Source organism: Anopheles stephensi, chromosome 3 (assembly GCF_013141755.1).
Source record: "Anopheles stephensi strain Indian chromosome 3, UCI_ANSTEP_V1.0, whole genome shotgun sequence".
Classification (NCBI taxonomy): Eukaryota; Metazoa; Arthropoda; class Insecta; order Diptera; family Culicidae; genus Anopheles; species Anopheles stephensi.
Genome location: NC_050203.1, coordinates 71,490,660 through 71,509,957, shown reverse-complemented (window position 1 = coordinate 71,509,957; position 19,298 = coordinate 71,490,660). Strand labels below are relative to the sequence as shown.

Here is a 19,298-nt window from a genome sequence, read left to right as displayed (position 1 = left end):
GCTATGCTCAGTAAACCACCCAGAAGTAAACGAAATGTGAATTTAGGCGAAATAACTTTAAAGTAGGTATCACATAAACTTAAGATTAAAAATGAATTTTAAGACGACTGTGGAGAAATTGATGTTGACAAGCGCCTTGGAAGTTCTATCATCAAATTCTTTAACTCGAAAACCTTGAGATGTGTTAGATTCCCTCGCTTGATTATACATGTTGCCGTCTATATCCAGTCTTGGCTAAGAGGGGTTGGTCCAGTCGGGATACAATGACGGTTTCTATCGTATGAAGACTGGAGTTGGTATTTCAAAACCCAAAATAGCTAGCAAGAACATTCTAGGAATTGCAATGATCAAAACGGTGGAAAGGCAAACGAGATTGTTTAATAAATTCCCAATCGTTGTATTATATGCTTTGGAATATTGACCAAAATAAAGGGAAGAATAGACAACAGCCAAACAAAAATATGTGTATGGACATGGTGTATGGTAGGTACGTTTGTTGGTGTGCCACAAAAAGGGATTTGAATATTAAATTATGTTTGAAAATAAAATGTAGTTATACTTGTAAAAATATTTTCTTCTTTAAAATTTTGTTAAAACCAGCATTATTTCGACAACTGAAGAGACAGATATGAGAAGAAAAACCTTGTTATTTTTTTTACAGGCTTATCTACTAGTGTCAGCAAGATCTGCACAAAGTACGAAAAACCGAATCAAATAGGATTGTTTAATTAAAACACCTTCGTGAAAGTAGCCTAATAAAACTGTTCGATCAGAAAGATAGGTCAAACAAATTAAATTAGTATTAATTTATGAGCTGAAAGGCATCACACATGTGCCTTGGGTGGCTTGGAAAGAAACGTACCCATGCGTAGCTAAATCAAACACGTTCACGTGCATATAAATCTGCCATTACTCTGTCCATTTCGTCAGCCACGCGTGTCTAAGCGATCGGAAGTGTTCGGACTTTTGGAGTGTTTCTAATACCGATCCATACCGATTCGTCCTTCACGGTCTACTACCGGCGTCCTTACGATTGTATAATTTTGGCAGTAAAAAGAAGATTCTTACCAACGAACGGTGTGACGCGTTCCTCGTTCCGTTTCATTCTAAAGTCCTCTTACTTGTATGCCGAGAGCGTGTGTTTGAAGAAGCGACTCGAGCTAGAAGCGAGAACTGTTCGATATAAAAAGGCGCTTCTGCCATCGGTAAGGCATCAAACAGCTTCAAGCAACCGTTGTCTGCAGCACACATCTGCCTCAAAGCTAACCGTCAAACCAAACCAACCTAAAACATCAGCAACATGAAGGTAAGAATCTGTTCTCTAATGTGAACCAAGAAAGGAGCTAACGTTATCCTTTATCTTTACTGATAAGGTCTTCATTGCATCGATCGCTCTGGTTCTGCTGGCCGTCGCCGAAGCCTCCTATCTGCCATACGGCGGTGGAGTTGTGAGCAGCTACTCCTCGGTTGCCTATCCATCCTACGGGCTGTACGGAAAGTCGGTCGGTGTGCCGGTTGTCAGCAAGTACGCCTATCCCGCGGTGTACAACAGCTACCCACTGGTGAACAAAGTTGTGGCATACTCAGCGCCGGCTAAGGTTGTGAGCTACGGCGGTTATGGTTATGGTGGCTACGGTTATGGTGCTGGCTACGGGCTCGGTTACGGCAAGGTTCTGCCATCGAAGTACTACTGGTAATTCCGGGTGTGTATGCTGAATTTGGGAACAATTGAAACGAACTACCGGAGCAACTTAAGGATCAAAATGTACAGAAAAATGGCGTTGTATAAAAGCGGAATTTTAAAATAAATCAGTAAAAGCATTGAACAAAAATTAAAATTGATTAGTGATATGGTTTCTTTTGAATTGAAGAGGAAATATGGAAGGCAATTGATCAATAAATGAAAAAAACCATAGCATAAATGATTAATTTTAATTGAGCATATGATATCATGTATAACTTCAGATTTCTTTATTATCTAATATGTTTGCTTTCTTTTTTGTCTTCTTTGTTATACTTAATTATTTTGTTTAGTTTCTCAATAATAATGTTTAGTGTAAATATTTTCTATTTGTAATTTTTCTTATTCCTATCAATCATTAATATATTCACATCATAATGTTCTATTTACTATTTTCTCTGTTTTTAAAGCGTTTATTTAATTCATTTCAAAAAATCCTTCATAATCTTAGTTAGAATTTCATTTTGATTTGTTCTTGACGGTTAAAACATTTAAACGATTCTAATTATTTTTTTATTCATTTTTCGTAGGGATCATCCTTCTTTTGAGTTCCCTTGTTCATGCAGAACTTGTTGATTCTTTTAAATATTCCTAGATAATGTTTTCCTAGGTTTTTCTTCACTTAACTGTGATTTCAAAAATTGATGAATAATTTTTGTTTTAAAGTCGCATGCAAATAGTATTTTTAACTTTTTTATCATAGAATTTTTAGATATCAACCATTTTATGTTGTTCTCATTTAAAAGCAGTTATTTGTCCCTGCAAACGTTTGAATGTAGTATTTATTTATTTAATTTATTAAAGAATTATATTTAAATAAAATTAAATTTTAAATAATGAGTTTACAGGAAAGCGATACGGCAACCATGACTTAAAATCTGAGTTTAAAGATACACATTTTATGATAAGAACAACAAGTGAAATTTCATCATCTGTCGTAACATTTGGAAGTAAATTTGAGTTTTAATGAGACATTCTGATGTCCTAGCACGGTAACTTATGATAATGTGAGTGTTGAAGGGAATAAAATATTTAATAATCTTTCTATAGGGCGGTTCTGTGGCCGAAGCAATAACGGCACCGGTCTTCAAACGGTAGGACCGGGTTTCAAAGCCCATCTAGACCGCCTCCCCGTACGCAGGACAGACTACCTTGCTCCGGGTAAAATGAAGTCGCAAAGCGTGCCAGAAATGATAGGCTGAGGCCTGCCGATGTAGTAGTACCAAGGAAGAAGAAGAATTCCAAGAAATATTGGAATAAAGACTCTCTAGTTAATTCGAACTAATAAACAATTAAAGTAACGTGTTTAAATAAATAACCCTGTTGGAAAAGCCAGGCCAGAGATTCTAGTACAAAAAGAGGAAAGTAAGTCGTATTTGTGTGTGTTTTTTTTTATAAAATGCTTTGCATTCATTTGCTTTTATTCAAACATTTGCATGAATCAATAGAAACGAAAACAGATCGCAAACGAACGAACTATTACTTAGTGGCTAATGAGTATGTTATCACTTGTAATCAGCGTATTGCACGACGGGCGCACAGTGGGATGACGGTTTCCGGAGCAGGTGTTTTGGAGGGGGGCTGAAAGTTTTGTTTCCCTGTTCTGGACGACAAAAAACCTTCGACTTAGATGGTTCCCGGAGCTGGGGCCAGGTTCAGCTGCTGCTGCGACACGGCATGGCCGGGCAGGGGAGCAACATGGACGGCACCACGGGTAGCGGTGACCGAGGTAGCTCCGGGCACAACGCCGGCATGATGAGCGACCGAAGCAACTGGAGCGTGAGGAGCGGCCAGGATGGCGGCGTGCGGGGCAGCCAGGAGGGCGGCATGCGGAGCGTACGCTGGGTAGGCGGCATGGATGGCTGCCGGTGGCCACGAGGCAACTGGGACAGCTGCGGGAAGACCAGCGTATGGCCAGCCCCACGGCAGGACACCAGCCTCCGAGACGACGGCGAGAGCAAGGACAACGGCAACGACGGCGACCTGTAAGTTGGGGTGTCGATAACTAATTAGTATCCTTCCAGAAGCAACAGGGGAATCACTTCCAACTCCTCACCTTCATGGTTGTTGGATTTGGTTTGTTTGATGTGGTTGGTAGAAAGAGCTGTAATAGCTTGTGATCTGTTCGATCTGACGCTTGGATTGATTGTGATACTGGTTCGTACGTCAGGTAAGGATTTTATACCCAGCTCATGTACAAGAACGCTTCGGAGTGCCAGAATGCTTCGGTGCTCCAGGAAGGACTGGAAAACTAGAAAAAAAAGCCACACAAAACAGATCGATCGTTCCGAGCGATCGAGCCACACTTTTACTGGCGCGATCGGTAGCGGCGAGAAGCGCCTGGGCGAACCAGGGCGAACCTTACAACAGCAAGGCAATTAATGGTCCGCGACCTCTCATCCCCACGCTCGGCGACATTCCAATCCAGCGGAATACATAGCGGCTGGGAGTTCCAGCTGGTCGCAACAGATGGGACAGCTCGTGTGCCGGGCTGAACGTGGTGCGTCTAATGAACCTGTCCGTGGAGTGGTGGAGCGTTGCGTTTTTGGAAGGAAGTGAAAGAGCACCAATTCTAGAAGGAGCTTCCCGGGCTGATATAATTCTTGTTGAACACGTAACAGTTACCACCCAGAACACTCGTTCACTTTCAAGTTCAGTGATCCAGTGGGCTTCGGGAGAGTGTCGTGAAATACATAACTTCGTTTACGTCAGCCATCCAAGCGAGTGCGCGCGCGCGCCCGCGTATGTAGATTAAGCATTAGCCCGAGCATATGGTCGCAGTTGTCCCCACCAAACCCGGGCACTGTGGTCTGGTGGTCCGCACAATTCTAGACCTTCGGCCCTAGATCGGTGGGTAAAGTGAAAGAATATGTCGGATCTCGGTATATAGGAAAAAGCTTGGTGGCAGCTCGTTGTGTCCGCGTTAGTATTGCACCCTGTTCGATTTTTTTTCTCTTACGCTTGCGCACCATTCGAAGATGGTGGGAGGTTATGCACATGCACAATTGCAACCCGGCAAACGGTACCGAGGTCGAGCGTACTTGCCGGGCGTACGATCGGGCGATCGCAGTTCGGCGTTAGAAGAAGCTGGGAGTTTCCGTATAAAAACCGGCACGCGTACCTCGGTAAGGTATCATAACTTCTACAACCGTTCCAAAGTAACCACCGAAGCAACCGCTCCAATACCAAAACACCAAAATGAAGGTACGCGGTTGGGTCGGGATATCTGGGACACTCGGCCCCCCAAAAAGATCCCTTCAACTTTGAAGTTCAAAAAAAAAAAAAAACTAACGTTCTTTCGATTCCATTCATCCCTTCTACAACAGTGCATGGTAGCTGCAGTCATCTTGGCCCTGGCCGTTGTTTCGGAAGCCGGACTTCTGCCGTACGGTGGCTGGCCCTACGCTCATCTGGCCGCCCCGACCGTCATCCAGTCGAACGTGTTGGCCCATCCGTACGGTGCGATCTCGCATGCCGCCATCCACGCTGCCTACGCCCCGCATGCCGCCATCCTGGCCGCTCCGCATGCCGCCTACCTGGGTGCGCCGCACGCCGCCATCCTGGCCGCTCCGCAGGGACCGGCTGCTTCGGTGGCGCATCATGCTGGCGTTGTGCCCGGAGCCACCTCCGTCACCGCTACCCGAGGTGCTGTGCATGTCGCTCCCCTGCCCGGACATGCCGTCTCCCAGCAGCAGCTGAATCTGGCCCCGGCACCGGGAACGATCTAAACGATGCTCTAGTCCGACCTCAACCATCTCGTTCTGTCGTCTATCGCTGTTTTGTCGAAATTGCCCTATCCCGGTTTGGAATGGTAGAGTCATTTCGGACGATCGTATCCTCGTGTATTCGGACACCGCGGAACGCCTGTGTGTGTATGTGTGTGTGCGAATAAAATGAGCAGACCAAAATTGGTTTCACATTTCTCATAAATTTGAACGCTTCTTGAAGTTTCTGTTAGCACCCGTGAAAGAAAAGGAAAGTGTTTTACATCCTCAACCCTGGAGCAGCTCAAGAGGCGACAGTGGTAGATACGACAGTTTCACCGGTCTTCACCGGGTTCGACAGGGGATCAAATCTCATTTGGGCCAACTACGTGGTACCGATAAGTCTAGTACGCCAGAAAAGACCCAAGAGTTTGATAAAGTCAAAAAGTTGAAGTATCAGCTCAAGCAATTGAAATGAGATTCTTGCATTCAATTGTATCAGACAAGCAAGTATCGTTCTCATTTTAAATATTGCAATTTACCAACTCCAACAACTGCCAAAGTGAAACCCAGATTTAACGAGCTAAAAAGGCCTTTGGCAGTCGATTTGGTTCTTTTCCTTATTTGGTCATAAATCTCGTCCTACGATTGATCCAACGGTTGTTGACACGTAGGTTGAGCTGCCGTTCGTCGCATTTGATTAGTTGTACTGTTCGATTTTTTAGTTGCACCATGATGAGACATGTTCGATCTAGAGACATTTCGCTTCTATAATATTGTGTAAACTTCAAACATTTCTGAAACGAGGTGTCTAGAAGGAAGGAAGTAAAAGGTGTAAACAAGAATCTGTAGCAAGAGAGAAGTGAAGATCACAGGAAGCTTGTGGGTGTTACATCTTCTTTGGAAGTGTAGTTCTTGGTTCTTGATAGCTTAAAAAACATATATTCAACCCTGATCTGCGTTTAGAAGGTCATATAGCTTTTTTTTAATCATAGGATATGGTCTGGCCTAGTCTGATACGACTGACTGATGAAATGTAAAATGTTCGGCCGCATTGTCACGATCACTAAAGAGCAATAAGTAGTTCAGCTAATCAGTTTCTATACAAAATTCCTGATTAGATACCTGAATTCCTTATTTGATACTCTGCCAAAGATGCGTCACGATAGAAAGCTAGAACCATGACCATGACATATGACAGATTGTTTGTGCTTCGAAGCTGCTTCGTGGCGTTGATCATAATATTGTTAGAATAGAAGATACGTGAGACATTGTCTCAATCTATGTGCTGCCAGTAATACTTAGTTGGTGATATTTTTTTAAACTTAAGGAAATTTTACTTGTGAAAAATTGATCTGTGAACTCTGTGTTGAAGACAAAACATTAATTCTAAAAAGATGGGATGTTCTTAAAGTTGCAGCAGCTACTTAGCAGCTGACATCGATAGTTGGGAAGAATACTGGATTATCGGTGTAACGCTTATCAAACCGTTTAATAGAGAACATGCTAATCACGTGACACTGGTTGATGAAGGTAGATAATATGAGCTTTAAATGTCCCCGTTCGACACAAGTCACGAGAGGAAAAGTCTCTGTTCTTTGTTGCCTTCGAGCAAAAAATAGATGTTATAACCACTTAAGACGTTTATTAAACGAATTTTCAACCTTTTCTTCTTCATTCATGACGAGAAGAGATCAACTTTTGCTGCGTTACGATCGTGCAGCACTGTTCGGCGGCCGAAACTAGGCGTTCATTCATTCATCTCGCTTTTGTTCAGAACGGAGGGGATACTATAGAGGGCGGATCGGCAATAAGCGAGAGTCACGATGTGTTTTACGATGTGCAAGCTATTCGCTTGGTGACCAGGTCGGTAGTACGAACAAATCATAGAACGGAAAATCATGACCATTTTGGCCCAAATTTTTTGAAGTCGACTGGCAACGCAGTCTCATTTCTACTTACTTTACAGAGTTACTATGCATATAAACGATGCAGTTTAACAACACCGTGATGCAGGTCGAAAGCTCTAGAAATAACTCAGAGACTAGCCAAACGGTAAAATGCACCACCTTGATTAAAAATAGCAACCCAACAGACCTTCAACGAGTACGACGCTGAGTCACAAACAAGAAATCTAGGAGCTAGTTCCGTTAGCACGATTGACCTCGGCGTGCGAGCAAGTTTAGTTGGACTTATTAAGAGTTTGAATATTTTATTAGTGAAATAAAGTAAATTTTTGAACTAAAAATTTTTCTGTATGAATCACGGTAAACTAAATGGTAAATTTGAACAGTGAATCAAGACAATCGGCAATCGTTCTTGACACCGTTTGTCACAGCAAACTCCCACACGGTGTGCAAACACGGATCTAGAACACACAAAAGGTGCTAAACCTTAAATGCATATCCGCCGGGTGTTGTGTTCCAGCGTTCCAGCGTCTCTTGAGAACTTCCTTTTCCGAAGGTGTGAAAGCTTATAACGACCGCAACCGGGGCGCCCAATGACTAATGGCGATAAAGAACGGTTCAACGGCAGTGGAAAGCAAACCGCAACCCGCTGTCAACAACTCATAAGCGCTCCATTCGCTCAGTCAAGCGTGGGTCCTGGCACGGTCGATTAACGGGGCGATGCCAGCTGGTTGCCGAGATTGACTGTGAACTTGGGTGGTGTCCCGGTGGTGTCGATGTGTTCTGGGCCGGCCGGCTACCGGGCACGGTTCTAGGTGCCCGGGATATCTCGTGCCAATGTCAGCCAGTGCTAGAAATGGACCTAGAAATGTGCACCTAGAAATGGTGCGCGATTGATTGTCGCGCGGCGTGCAACAGTTCTAGTGCACATTTGCAAACTTACCCTGCCCCCGGAGCTGGACGGCTTGGGTGGAGTCGATATCCTGGCCAGAACCCCATAAAAATGGGTGGTTTGTTGTTGTGGTCTGTGTGTTTTTTGTTCATATCTACAATGTCACATTCTGGTTTTCTGTAGGTCGCCAACTGTTGTGCAGGCGGCCTTACCTATTTCTGCCGTTGTTGTCTTCTAATCAACGACCCATGAAAACCACGGAAACTAAGCCACGGTATAAAAGGCTAGGGACAAGAAGTTTGAATTGTTACTTTAGCACATTTCCTTGCACAGAACGGCAGTAATCGCTGGGCAGCACACACCACGATGGAGGTAAGTATTGATTGGACGTGTGAGAAGACAAGCAGGATGTGCGAACTCTGCGAGTGACATCTTCAATTTTCCCTTGGGCAAAAGTTCCTCAGGCAAGTGCTCGGTATTGCGCTGGCAGTAGGCATCGTGTGTACGTTAGTGGGCTCGCTGGATGCATCGTTTCCGGGTCTTTCGCTCGAAGGATGGCCCTACTATTATCCACTCGGACCCTGGCACGATCATACACCGGTGCAACCGTACTACGAACCCGTACCGATCACACCCGTAGTGGCGGCTCAGCTGGCAGAGTATCCGGGCGCCATGTCAATAGCGGCAACACGTGGCGCAATCCACATTGCACCACTGCCCGGTCACTCCGTGTCACAGTTCCAGTACAATCTGGACGCACCACCTGGAACGTACTAAAGCAAAACAAAAAAGCCAAACAACTACACTGTTCACTTAAAAATTAGTCAATAAACAGAGCTGTATTTCTCGCAAGTACACTATCCCACCGGAACACGAGGCGTGGTCATTAGTTTCTACACACTTTGAGAATTTCCACAGCCATGGCTCACCGAGGGTCCTGAGCGAGCAGCTTCTGCATGAGGGTCGGTGCAACGTACTGATTGGTGCTGTAGCCCTGCCCCTTGATGAACACGTTCGGTACGGCCCAAGGACCGGGTTTGCCTCGCTGCACGGGAACGTACGCCACTAGGGAGGAGGACGGTGCGACGAAGCTCAGGTACCGATTGTCCGGAAGGAACAGTTCCGGATGATGATGGGTGTGGTGGGCTTGCTGGTGAGCCGCTTGTTGGTGCAGTGCGTGTGCAAAGTGTAGCTCGGGCACAGGTCCTTCGTAGTGTGGTGCGTGATGATCGGGAAATCTCACTACAGGATGTTGCTGGAGCAATCCCGTTTCTACGTGGTCAAAGTACTTTGGCCTGGGGAAGTATCCTTCATCGAGCGGATGGACCGGTTGGTAGGGTGTGAAAAGGGCGAAATTGGTGGAATGTGCGGCGCAGTGCGTGACGTAGACCGATAGCAAAACGGTGACAAATAGCTGACCGAGGATCGACGAGAAATTGTTAGTGAAGTGCTCCGGGAGGAATTTCTGTAACTTAAGCGCTTACCTTCATGGTTCGTGTGGTGCGTGTGGGTCGCCGTCTCCAAAAATGCCTAGCGTCTGTGGCGGTCAAACACAAAGTGGATCATCCTCAACGGTGGTGATCACGTTTTATAAGGTAGATATGTGGAATCGATGTACGTACCGTCGGGTTCAAAAAAAAAAAGCGGATGCATCTGCGCAACTTCAGACTTTGGTGCCTTATGCAATGCCGCTTTTCGTTGGTGGTCCAATTGTGCAGACATGCCGATGTGATATAGTGGATCGTAAAACTGTAACACTGGACCGGTGCTCCGGTGAGTCGCGCGTGAGTGCCAGTCGGTGAGGTTGCGAAGTGCGATAGTCGGCCGAAAGTTCATCGGAGGGTGAAAGTTATGCTTGCACTTGACCCACAATTGCTGTTGGTGAGCTGGTGGAGCTGTGATGAATGTTGTCAGGACCGATAAGATAGTGTGTGTTCGTTGGATTAGGTGTCGAAGGAGATAGTGGAGACATAATGATGAAGTTACATGATTATGTGGGGCTTCTACGATGAAATCTTCAATGAGAATAATAGCAACAGAGGCTCTAGCAATTGCTTGAAGCATGCATTTATTTATGTGCACATTTATAATAGATAAAGCATGTCGATCAGGTGGGCAGAATTTGGGGTACGGGCGTCACACTCCTCTCCAAGGTGCACCAGACTTTGGAAGACATTTGACTAAACAGGTACGCCTCGGGACGAGCGAGCCCTCAGAACACTGTCGTTGAAATTGATCTAGTTTGAACGTAGGTCCACTACTCCTCGGATCCCGGGGCTGGCGCCAGATTCAATTGCGTCTGGGACACCGAGTGTCCGGGCAGGGGAGCAACATGGACAGCACCACGGGTAGCCGAAACGGCCGTAGCACCGGCAGCCGGAGCAAGGGCAACTACAGCCGGACCGGCAGGGGATGGCGCCAGGAGCAGTGTGGGGCTTCCGGACACGTCGACGGCGATCGGTGCCGGCAGCGCTTGCACGACCGTTGCAGGTGGATTGGACTGGATGACGGTTGAGCCAGGAATGGCAAGACCGGGAGGAACGGCGACTGCATATCCTGGTGCGAGTACCCACGGGATCACGCCGCCCTCAGCAACCAGCGCCGTTGCGGCAAGGACAAGCACTACGATGCACTGCCAAAAAGGGATCAAGATGAAGCGGGCTGGTTTCGGGCTGGTTTTACCTAATAATCCACTTCGGTTGGCTTCGTACATACCTTCATGATTGAACTGTGTGGTGTGATATCTTTGGAGTAGAGCACTAAGCGAAGTAATAGTTTGGAGTAGAGCGAAGTAGCTGAACACGTTACGTTCGACACTGCAGATCAGAATCTGATGAGCTACAGTTCTATCGGTTCTCTATTTATATCAGCCTCAGGTAGCAGCAGCACCAGCACTGCTTCTATCAAACCCGGGCAGAAGATGATATCCACCGGGCGACCGGCCGGTCCGAGACATAACCCCGTCCAAGAGCGAATTGCATTAATTACCCACCAACACTGGTGTCCCCTAAGGTATCGCTCAAACTAAGCTGGACATTTCATCAGCATTTGATGGTGCGAGCTCCCTAGACCCACGAGATGGGACACACCATTTTAGGACCGGTTCAAACCCGCCAGGGTTTGGCGGTGGAATTGGATTACAATAATTATTAGCATACATTAATCGTTCGCAATGGAGTAAAGGCAGGCGCAGTACATGATCCACGCGTCACAACTCGGCGCAGATGCTCCGAGTACAGACATCTGATCGAATGGGAAGTGTGATGTAACCTGTTCCGTTCCGACGATGCCGACCACCATCAGCTGGTTGGGCGATATTGCCTTCTGTGGATGTTACAGAATGGGGGAAATTTATTCGCACAACCCGATCGGTGACGTCGGAGTGCTAGGTGGCCGGTTGATATCTAAATGTATCGGAGAGATTGAAGTACAATTGTACCAGGCACACCTTTGCAAACCAGATTCAGCATGAAGCTGGTTTTGATTTATTTATTTGCAATCCGTTAGAAAAGGGACGAAATGCACCGTTATTGTGGCCAGGAGGCCTATAAAAGGAGACGTTAGCTGAGGGAGCATTGTTAGTTGCTCTCGATTGTTGGGACTGGCTATAGTGCATATATCTCGCTTCCCTGTTGATTCATTGATACTCAATTAAGAATCTCTATAGGCCATCTCTATTTGAAGACATTGCGGGAACGAGTCAGTCTGTGCCGCTCAGGCCTTGTTAGCCTGTTGTTACAGATCTGTAGAAGAAAAACGAGAACATCGATTGATCACCCGTGAAGTACACCTATACTAGGATAGTCGGAGGAGCTTTGAAACCTTCATCATTCTACTTAAACTAAGCCAAGTCACAGAAAGCAAAAAAAAGGCCGAGAACTCTTGAGGTTGTAGGGCCAAGGAAGAAAAGAGGACATCCAGCCCTGCGTCCTGCGTACGGGGGAGGTCTGGATGGGATTTGAGCCCTAGTTCTGCCACATTTAGACAATGGACAAACGGAAATTTTTCTCATAATATTACTCCTCGTTCCTTGAAAAGGCTCCCAATATCCCTCAGTAGAGTCTAGGATCTTTTCAACTAATTCTGTAGCCTGTATTCTGTATTAATTCTGTGACAACGCATAGCTCTCAAGAGGTCAGAAAAGCAGTGAAGTTTTGCTTTTTGAGTGACATAACTGGATAGTCAGTGCTGACTAGGTTGTCTAAATGGAATTAAATCCCTGCCACGTGAAGACTGGCGTCGCAATCTCGACCTCGGCCACCCACTCTTCCACAATAAGGCAAACCAATTCAAAATATGTTAAGAACCAATCGCTTAGTGGTTTTTTAGTCGCGCTTATTTTTAGTGCTCGGAGATATTGGTTTATGATTCGATTATGACCTACGACACCTAATGCTTAATCATACAGAATAGGACAAGTATTGCTCAGGATCTAATACTAGGTGAGTCCATTCGCTTACGATCTGAAGGGTACGGCACACTAGAATTATGCTTCCATTCATCTCAATAACCGCCTGGTAGGTATTCATTTCCCGCTTAATCATTAGATCTTTGCTAATGGCTCGCAGGAGTGGTATTCTATTGCATGGCTTGTTCGTTTCGTCAATAAGGAAATACCTCAATGCTATGAAGAAAAAAGACAAAGTAGTTTAATTGATTAATTTGCAAGATGGTCTTCTTTAAAATTGAAAGTAAATATATAGACCTCAAGGCCCAAACCGAAAAGTTGAAAGTAAAATCAGGTACAATAATTCACCACCAGCTACAAATTGTTAACGAGCTAACGATTAATTGTGCAGTTCACTACATTTTTCCGGCTAATACCATTTTACGACCAGTACGATACTTCATGCTTACTGGGTGTTACGGGACAAATTTCTGTTTCCACCACTCGCAACTTGATCGTGGTCGTTCTGTACAATCCAGCCAATACAATCCACAAAATTGCAACCTCTCTCGTAAATCTTCCAACCTTCCCACAGCTTGCCTGATGAAGTTTTATTGCTTTCGATAATGCTAAAAAAGCTAGCAGCTAAATAAGAAAATACCAACGCCTGTTCGGTGCAACATGCAGGCCGCTTAAAACCCCGCTAAGCCGTTGAGCTGTTCGTTTGGGTCGTACGAGCTGTCTCGGCGCGCGTTCGTTCCAGCGGTAGTTCTGGTACATTCCACTTCCCGTTTCGCTGGGCCTGAACGTTTGTTCACCAGTCGAAACAAGCAAGCCCTTCCCTTTCAGCTTGTTCGGCCCACAAGCTTCCCCCCTTTCGGCCCACAAAAGCACACGACACGACTTTAGCGCCAGCTAGCCAGCAAGCCTGCACTGGAATGTGACATTGATCTTGACGACGAACGAGAGCACGCGCGAACGCCATTTTTCGCGCTGGTTCGGAACGCGGATGGCTTTCGCTTTTTTATCTCGCGTGTGTTTCTTTCGCGTTTGTGGTTCGCATGTGCGTTTAGCAGCCGACGATGGCTAAAGTTTGTCACCCGTAACGGACCTCCTGTGAATGGGTATGAACTTTGGGCATGGTTTGATTTCGGTAAACGCGTGGTAAAAATTACTGCACGAAATCGGAGTCCGGGGGATTGGTGGGGCATAAAGCGTCATAGATTATGGGGTGCAGCCGATTGACCATTATTATATGCTCGTTTTTTTTCCTCTTCGCTTCTAACTGTAAGCAGTGGACTCAGCAGCAGGAGCGGCGTAACAAAGTGCAATCGGGCAAACGGTTTTGATGGCGAAATTAAATTAGCTAGCATTAACACAACACCCACGCCAAGTTTGTTTTAACCCTTAGGTGAGCATAATTAATCTGAAAAAAATATTTGAGGAATTAAATGGAACATAGTACACTTATACTTACGACCGTCATGCACTTTACAATGTTTTTCTACTCATATTTTGAAGTAAGTTATTCGTTTATCAGTTAGATTATGACACTTATGATTTCCTTATATGGTTATTAAGCTTATTTTTATGCTTAAATATGATCTTAAATATGATTACTGGCCATATAGATGGCCCGGCGGAAAAATCAAACGGGGTCCGGGCCTTCAGATTCCATCCGGACCGCTTCCTCATAGTGAGGACTGACTATCCAACTATGCGGTATCAATAAGTCCAGTAGGCAAGAAATTACAGGCATGGTCTAAGAGGTCGTTGGGCCAAGTAGGAAGATGAAGTTAATCAGTCCACACTACGAGGAGTTGGTTGGAATGGGATTTGATTCCCGGTGCTGTCGTGCTAAGACCGGCAACGCTATCGGCTCGGCCGCCAGACAGCTTGATAGATAGGATTCATTATAAGTTGGATTGTGTTGGTGAGATTTCTATCTCCAGATTATGTTGTCTGCTTAGCTTAAGTTAGGATAAGGGTTTGGCCTCCATTTTTCTGATAGATCTAACTTACTTATTCAATTTTCCGTTAACTTATCTGTTAAACTATTGTTAACTCAAAGGAATAAGAATATGTTATAGTTTTGAATTTAATTTTATTTTTATTCTTTAATCATTTGCCTATTTCATTTAGTCATCTTTTACACTACACATACACTTGTCAGAGTCAGCATGAAATTGCAGATATAAAGAATAGCTTAAGACTAACATTGGTTAGACTTGTATTTTTCATCAGCCTATCTATTAAGGGATTAGTTTATTCTAAAAATATTTCCTAAAAGGAAATTTAAAATGAGACACCATTTACCGGCTCCGAGGGATAACTAGCGAAAAAGCTTCTCCACAGGATAAATATTATAATCAATCGCATTGATTCGATGTTATGTTTTCACATTCCGATAGCAATCGACAACAATATGGCACCGTGAAACTGCTCTAGAAAAGATAGTTGGATGTTTTTCCCCCTTTTCCTCGTATTGCGACAGTCAATCCAATCGTAATGACGGTGTAAGTCCTGCAAAACCAACCCCGCCGGTAATCGAATAAGAACGAAGAAAGGCTACCCGGTGACGGTAGGTAAGATCGGTGAAACATTCAAAACATTCCCAGTTTTCGCTCTCGATCCATTTGCTAATAGGTCGCAAGGTGTAATGAACCGTCTGGCTAAATTTCATAATACCGTGCTCGCGTGCCCGGGATATCGAATGCCACACCGGTTCGGGTTGATATGTTTTGCCTAAACTCTCGCACCCTTTCGTGCTCCATCCCTTCGACTCCCGATATTTACTGATGCAATCGGATCGAATCGAACAAGTTCTACGAAAAGTGCATACACCGAAGGAGGGAAACGCGCACCCAGATCGAGAAAAGTAGAGCACCAGGAAATGACGCCTGCACTGGACAGGCGTGATGCCGGACTGCAAGACTAGCCGTTGGCGGGAGTCTGCGTGTAGCAGTCCCTGTGGCAGACACAGGTGGTGGGAATTTATAGTGGAACTATGGCGAGGTTGTGTATTTTGTTTGCGACAGTTTGTTGTTTTTCATAGCGTCCGTAGTCTGAGAAGCAGTGAGACATTGATCCTCAGGAACGCAGCGGTTTTTTTTTTTTAATTTTGTACGGGCACATGCGGCTGGGAGTCGACAAATATTTGCATACGTGAGTTCAAGGAGGTATTTTTACTTTCATTTTTAGGGGCTATTTATTGGACCAGGAAAACATGAACATCGGGTTCTCGGAGGGGCACGGGTTCAGAATGCGCGTGGATTATAATTGGATCTCCGGTAATGTGTATGGCATATGACCCACGCAGCGGCTGACGAAACGGTCGTTGAACGTGTCGTCAGAAATATGAATGGGCGTTATTAGGGGGGTAGTGGAATAATTCTAGAGGATATAGTTTTTATGGTTGTTATAATTTTAATGAAATATTAAATACACTGCTTAATACGTGATAATTTCATAACACTATTATTATTGGGTTGGGTTGTATTATTTTCAAGAAAATAATTGACTTTTGCTACGAACTATAAATCATCACAGAAATGATGGCTTGGGGGCTACAACGGCGCCGGTCGTCACACGGCAGGACCGGGGTTCAGATCCCATCCAGACCGCGTCCCCGTACTTAGGGATGACCTCGAGAGGTATCGGCCTGCCATTTCTGGCTTTCTCTTACTTGATTTTACCCATAGCAAGGTGGTCTGCCCTGCATACGGGGAGACGGTCTGGATGGGATTCGAGCCCCGGTCCTGCCGTGTGAAGACCGACGCCGCTGTCGCCTCAGCCACCGGACCGGCCCTGATACTACTTTACTACGGGTAAAATCAAGTCACAGAAAGCCAGAAATGGCAGGCCAAGACCTCTCGACCTCTCGAGGTTGTAGTAGCAAGGAAAAAGAAGCAGAAATAAACACGAAATAGTTTTTAAATTACGAGCGGGACACTTCACGATCATGTGTCATGGTGTGTAATGTTCCGCACAGAAAAGCAATCTTATTTTTATTGGATCAGAGAGACTTTTCGTTACTGCTAAAATCACCTCTATCAAAATCTGAGAAATTTATACAGCTGCAAATTTTAAGTTTCTGCAAGGGTTAATCTTCAACTAAAACTGTGTTAACGATCCTTAAGAATATTACTTTTGACCATTTTTCTATTCTGTTTCAAATCTATTGCACCTTGCATCAATAAGGTAGACAAGGTATTCTCCTATTTATTGCTTAAGTTTTGACTTTTGGTAAGAGGCATTGACAGATACGTTGCTAAATTTGGAAGCTATGAGGCTTTTTGTATAGCTGATGAGATCGATTTATAGAGCAGATAACATAAGTCAATGCTCCGAAACGGGTTTCTAACACACACTTTTCGACCGTTCTTAAGAAACAAAATTAAAACTCTTCAAGCAAACCATCATGATCTTACTGTTAATTTTTATTACGAGTTACTGCATTTTGTTTTGCTTCGTTCGTTACAGCCGATCAGGCAGATTAATTTCGTTAACGATGGAACCATGAACCGATTTACGGGGTACGATAAAGCGCTAAAAATCTTTCCACCATGCTACAGCTTCTGATCGGCGGTACCAGGTGCGATCAGCTTCTGGTCGACGGTGTGGCCCGGTAGCGGTGCAACATGTACCGACCCGGCGTTAATGGCTTCGTACCTCGCGACGGGTGTCTTGTCCGCACCGGTACCGTACTCCGTGCCGAACGTGGCAATGTCCTTCACTACGGATACCTTTGCGTTGGGCGCTACGGGGACGGCTGCAGCACTATTTACGCCGGTAGCGGGTGCAGAGCTTACACCGACTACTGGTGGCGTTTGGAGTGTAGCTGGCTGGGCGTTGTTGTTGTTGTTGTTATAGTTTAGTGAGGAATAGGAAACGGCAGCTGCATCCGAATGCGGAAGTCCATGGCGTACGACCTGGACCTGGGGAGGTAGCTGAGCCATGTTGAACGGAGGCAGGGCTAGTCCTGGAAGAAGTTGTTGCGGTTGTGGTGGAAGTGGGAGCTGGTAGGGATATTGTCCTGGTTGAAGGTATGGCAGCGGGAGCTGTGCTGGGAAGGGCACTGGAACTTGTGGCAGTTGTACCGCGGGAACTTGCTGAAGAAGTGGATATTGCTGAGCGGGCAGGAACTGCGGGACAGCGTAAGGATGGGCCACATTTGGTCCAGGGATTGGTTGCCAATCGTTGTACTGCACAAGACCCTCGTTGAAGTACGGGTCGATCAGCTGCTGCTGAGCACGTGTAAGTGCCAGCATAGACACTAGAGCTATCAGAGTCTGTAGAAACAACATGTTTTCTTAGTAAATGATACACTTCCACGAGATACATCTTCATCCACGCGTCACTCTACCTTCATGATGCTGTTGATAGCGATCACACCTGCGCAAGTTCACACTAAGTCACTCCGGCACCGATCGACACAGTTTGATTGGAAAAACTCAATGAACGATCAGTTTTATATGACGTGTGTGGCCGTTTTCACACCGATTGGAAAATTGCGAAATGCTAGAGACATCGGTGGAGATATCAGCTCTCGATAGAGGGAGCACCCACCCAACAGAAGGTCATCATCGTATCGATGGTTGACGGTTAATGGTCACTTTCTAGGTCGTACCATCGGTAGTCTTCGCAGCTAGCAGTAGATAACCCCCCCCCCCCCCCCCGCGACCCTTAATGTGGATTGCTCTCGTTAAAGTTTCGGTCAATTCGCCACGGTTAAGAAACTGCGGCTCATTCGCGGAAGTTGTTGTGGACTAGAGGAGGAGGTGTTACCGTAGCGGAGGTAGAGGATTTCCTTCAACTAACGGATGAGGAAAGCCTTGTCAAACCGAGATCGATTCGAAATCGTTATCGGGCAATAACAATTCACCAACCACGTGCTGGTGATGCTTCTCCTTCTTCAACTGGCGTCATGTGCCAGTGGACAAAGACCATGATCGATGGCGCGTTTAAAAAAACTGATATAATAATCTTTATCTTTATTTATCAACTAAGACACTGCTGCCAAGTCAGTCGGATATCCGTGAGGTTGGAAGTTTCGTTGTGCAACACCGCGAGTGACGCGATATGGGCGACTTTGGCAACAAAGAACGCCCATGACGCACAATGCGGCGCGAAGTGTCGCCAAAGTGTCCAGATTCCAGTTTCCTTATTCAGATCGTGCAAGAACTCGTGCAAAGGTAGGATTGTTTAATCAGTGGATTACTTAATGCACCCAGAGTCCAATAATGTTCCAGCTGCTGCTGCTGCTGCTGCAATAGTGGTCCACCTTTGCAAGGACCTACCGGTCGCTTACTGCGTCTTAACAGAACCTCCCAGGAGCGCTGGCGAGCCACACCGCCCAACAGTTTCAAGCAGTTGGGCAGCATTTGATCGTTCCAATTACTCGGTCAGCCGGCATTGGGAATAGCGCTGGGAACATTGCTAGCAGTGAACCTGCTTCGGAACGATCGAAACAAGTTTTCCCCGTGCTTGGACCGTCCATTGTCCATTGCTGGATCGCTCTGGATCGCTTAGGCTCTAGCCTTTGTCCACCGTTTTTACATGTGCCTTCTCTGTTCCGCTTCCCGCCGTTGCCGGCTACTTGGCCTTCTCTTCTTAACACACACACTCACGCGGGCCTCGGTATGCAAGAATAGAAGCAATGCGATTT

General features: G+C 45.6%; 6 protein-coding genes across 8 annotated transcripts; 3 read left to right on the top strand and 3 right to left on the bottom strand.

Moving 5' to 3' along the window:
- The first annotated feature begins 1,166 nt into the window (after positions 1–1,166).
- On the top strand, positions 1,167–1,838 carry LOC118512967 (glycine-rich protein-like). The gene is made up of 2 exons (XM_036058193.1): positions 1,167–1,306; positions 1,374–1,838. The coding sequence occupies exons 1-2, from the start codon at positions 1,301–1,303 to the stop codon at positions 1,695–1,697; spliced, it is 330 nt and encodes a 109-aa protein (XP_035914086.1). The 5' UTR covers positions 1,167–1,300; the 3' UTR covers positions 1,698–1,838.
- A 1,284-nt stretch (positions 1,839–3,122) lies between these two features.
- On the bottom strand, positions 3,123–3,912 carry LOC118512970 (adult cuticle protein 1-like). Its single transcript, XM_036058197.1, has 2 exons — positions 3,798–3,912; positions 3,123–3,724 (listed from the first exon to the last, which is right to left on the bottom strand). The coding sequence occupies exons 1-2, from the start codon at positions 3,801–3,803 to the stop codon at positions 3,368–3,370; spliced, it is 363 nt and encodes a 120-aa protein (XP_035914090.1). The 5' UTR covers positions 3,804–3,912; the 3' UTR covers positions 3,123–3,367.
- A 926-nt stretch (positions 3,913–4,838) lies between these two features.
- On the top strand, positions 4,839–5,671 carry LOC118509855 (adult cuticle protein 1-like). The gene is made up of 2 exons (XM_036051064.1): positions 4,839–4,945; positions 5,068–5,671. Exons 1-2 carry the CDS (start codon positions 4,940–4,942, stop codon positions 5,467–5,469), a joined length of 408 nt encoding a protein of 135 aa, XP_035906957.1. The 5' UTR covers positions 4,839–4,939; the 3' UTR covers positions 5,470–5,671.
- Positions 5,672–8,089: 2,418 nt separating this feature from the next.
- Positions 8,090–9,115, top strand: LOC118509266. 2 transcript variants are annotated; one of them, XM_036049617.1, is made up of 3 exons: positions 8,090–8,375; positions 8,428–8,616; positions 8,701–9,115. In XM_036049617.1, the coding sequence occupies exons 2-3, from the start codon at positions 8,611–8,613 to the stop codon at positions 9,019–9,021; spliced, it is 327 nt and encodes a 108-aa protein (XP_035905510.1). In that variant the 5' UTR covers positions 8,090–8,375; positions 8,428–8,610; the 3' UTR covers positions 9,022–9,115. The 2 variants fall into 2 exon arrangements, with proteins under 2 accessions (XP_035905510.1, XP_035905509.1); XM_036049616.1 differs by having other exon boundaries at positions 8,090–8,616.
- On the bottom strand, positions 9,059–11,118 carry LOC118509264 (adult cuticle protein 1-like). Of its 2 annotated transcripts, XM_036049614.1 has the most exons (3): positions 10,960–11,087; positions 9,729–10,876; positions 9,059–9,658 (listed from the first exon to the last, which is right to left on the bottom strand). In XM_036049614.1, exons 2-3 carry the CDS (start codon positions 9,732–9,734, stop codon positions 9,170–9,172), a joined length of 495 nt encoding a protein of 164 aa, XP_035905507.1. In that variant the 5' UTR covers positions 9,735–10,876; positions 10,960–11,087; the 3' UTR covers positions 9,059–9,169. The 2 variants fall into 2 exon arrangements, with proteins under 2 accessions (XP_035905507.1, XP_035905508.1); XM_036049615.1 differs by lacking the exon at positions 9,059–9,658 and having other exon boundaries at positions 10,288–10,876; positions 10,960–11,118.
- A 5,786-nt stretch (positions 11,119–16,904) lies between these two features.
- Positions 16,905–18,239, bottom strand: LOC118513500 (E1A-binding protein p400-like). The gene is made up of 2 exons (XM_036059345.1): positions 17,997–18,239; positions 16,905–17,922 (listed from the first exon to the last, which is right to left on the bottom strand). Exons 1-2 carry the CDS (start codon positions 18,000–18,002, stop codon positions 17,200–17,202), a joined length of 729 nt encoding a protein of 242 aa, XP_035915238.1. The 5' UTR covers positions 18,003–18,239; the 3' UTR covers positions 16,905–17,199.
- Positions 18,240–19,298: the final 1,059 nt, after the last annotated feature.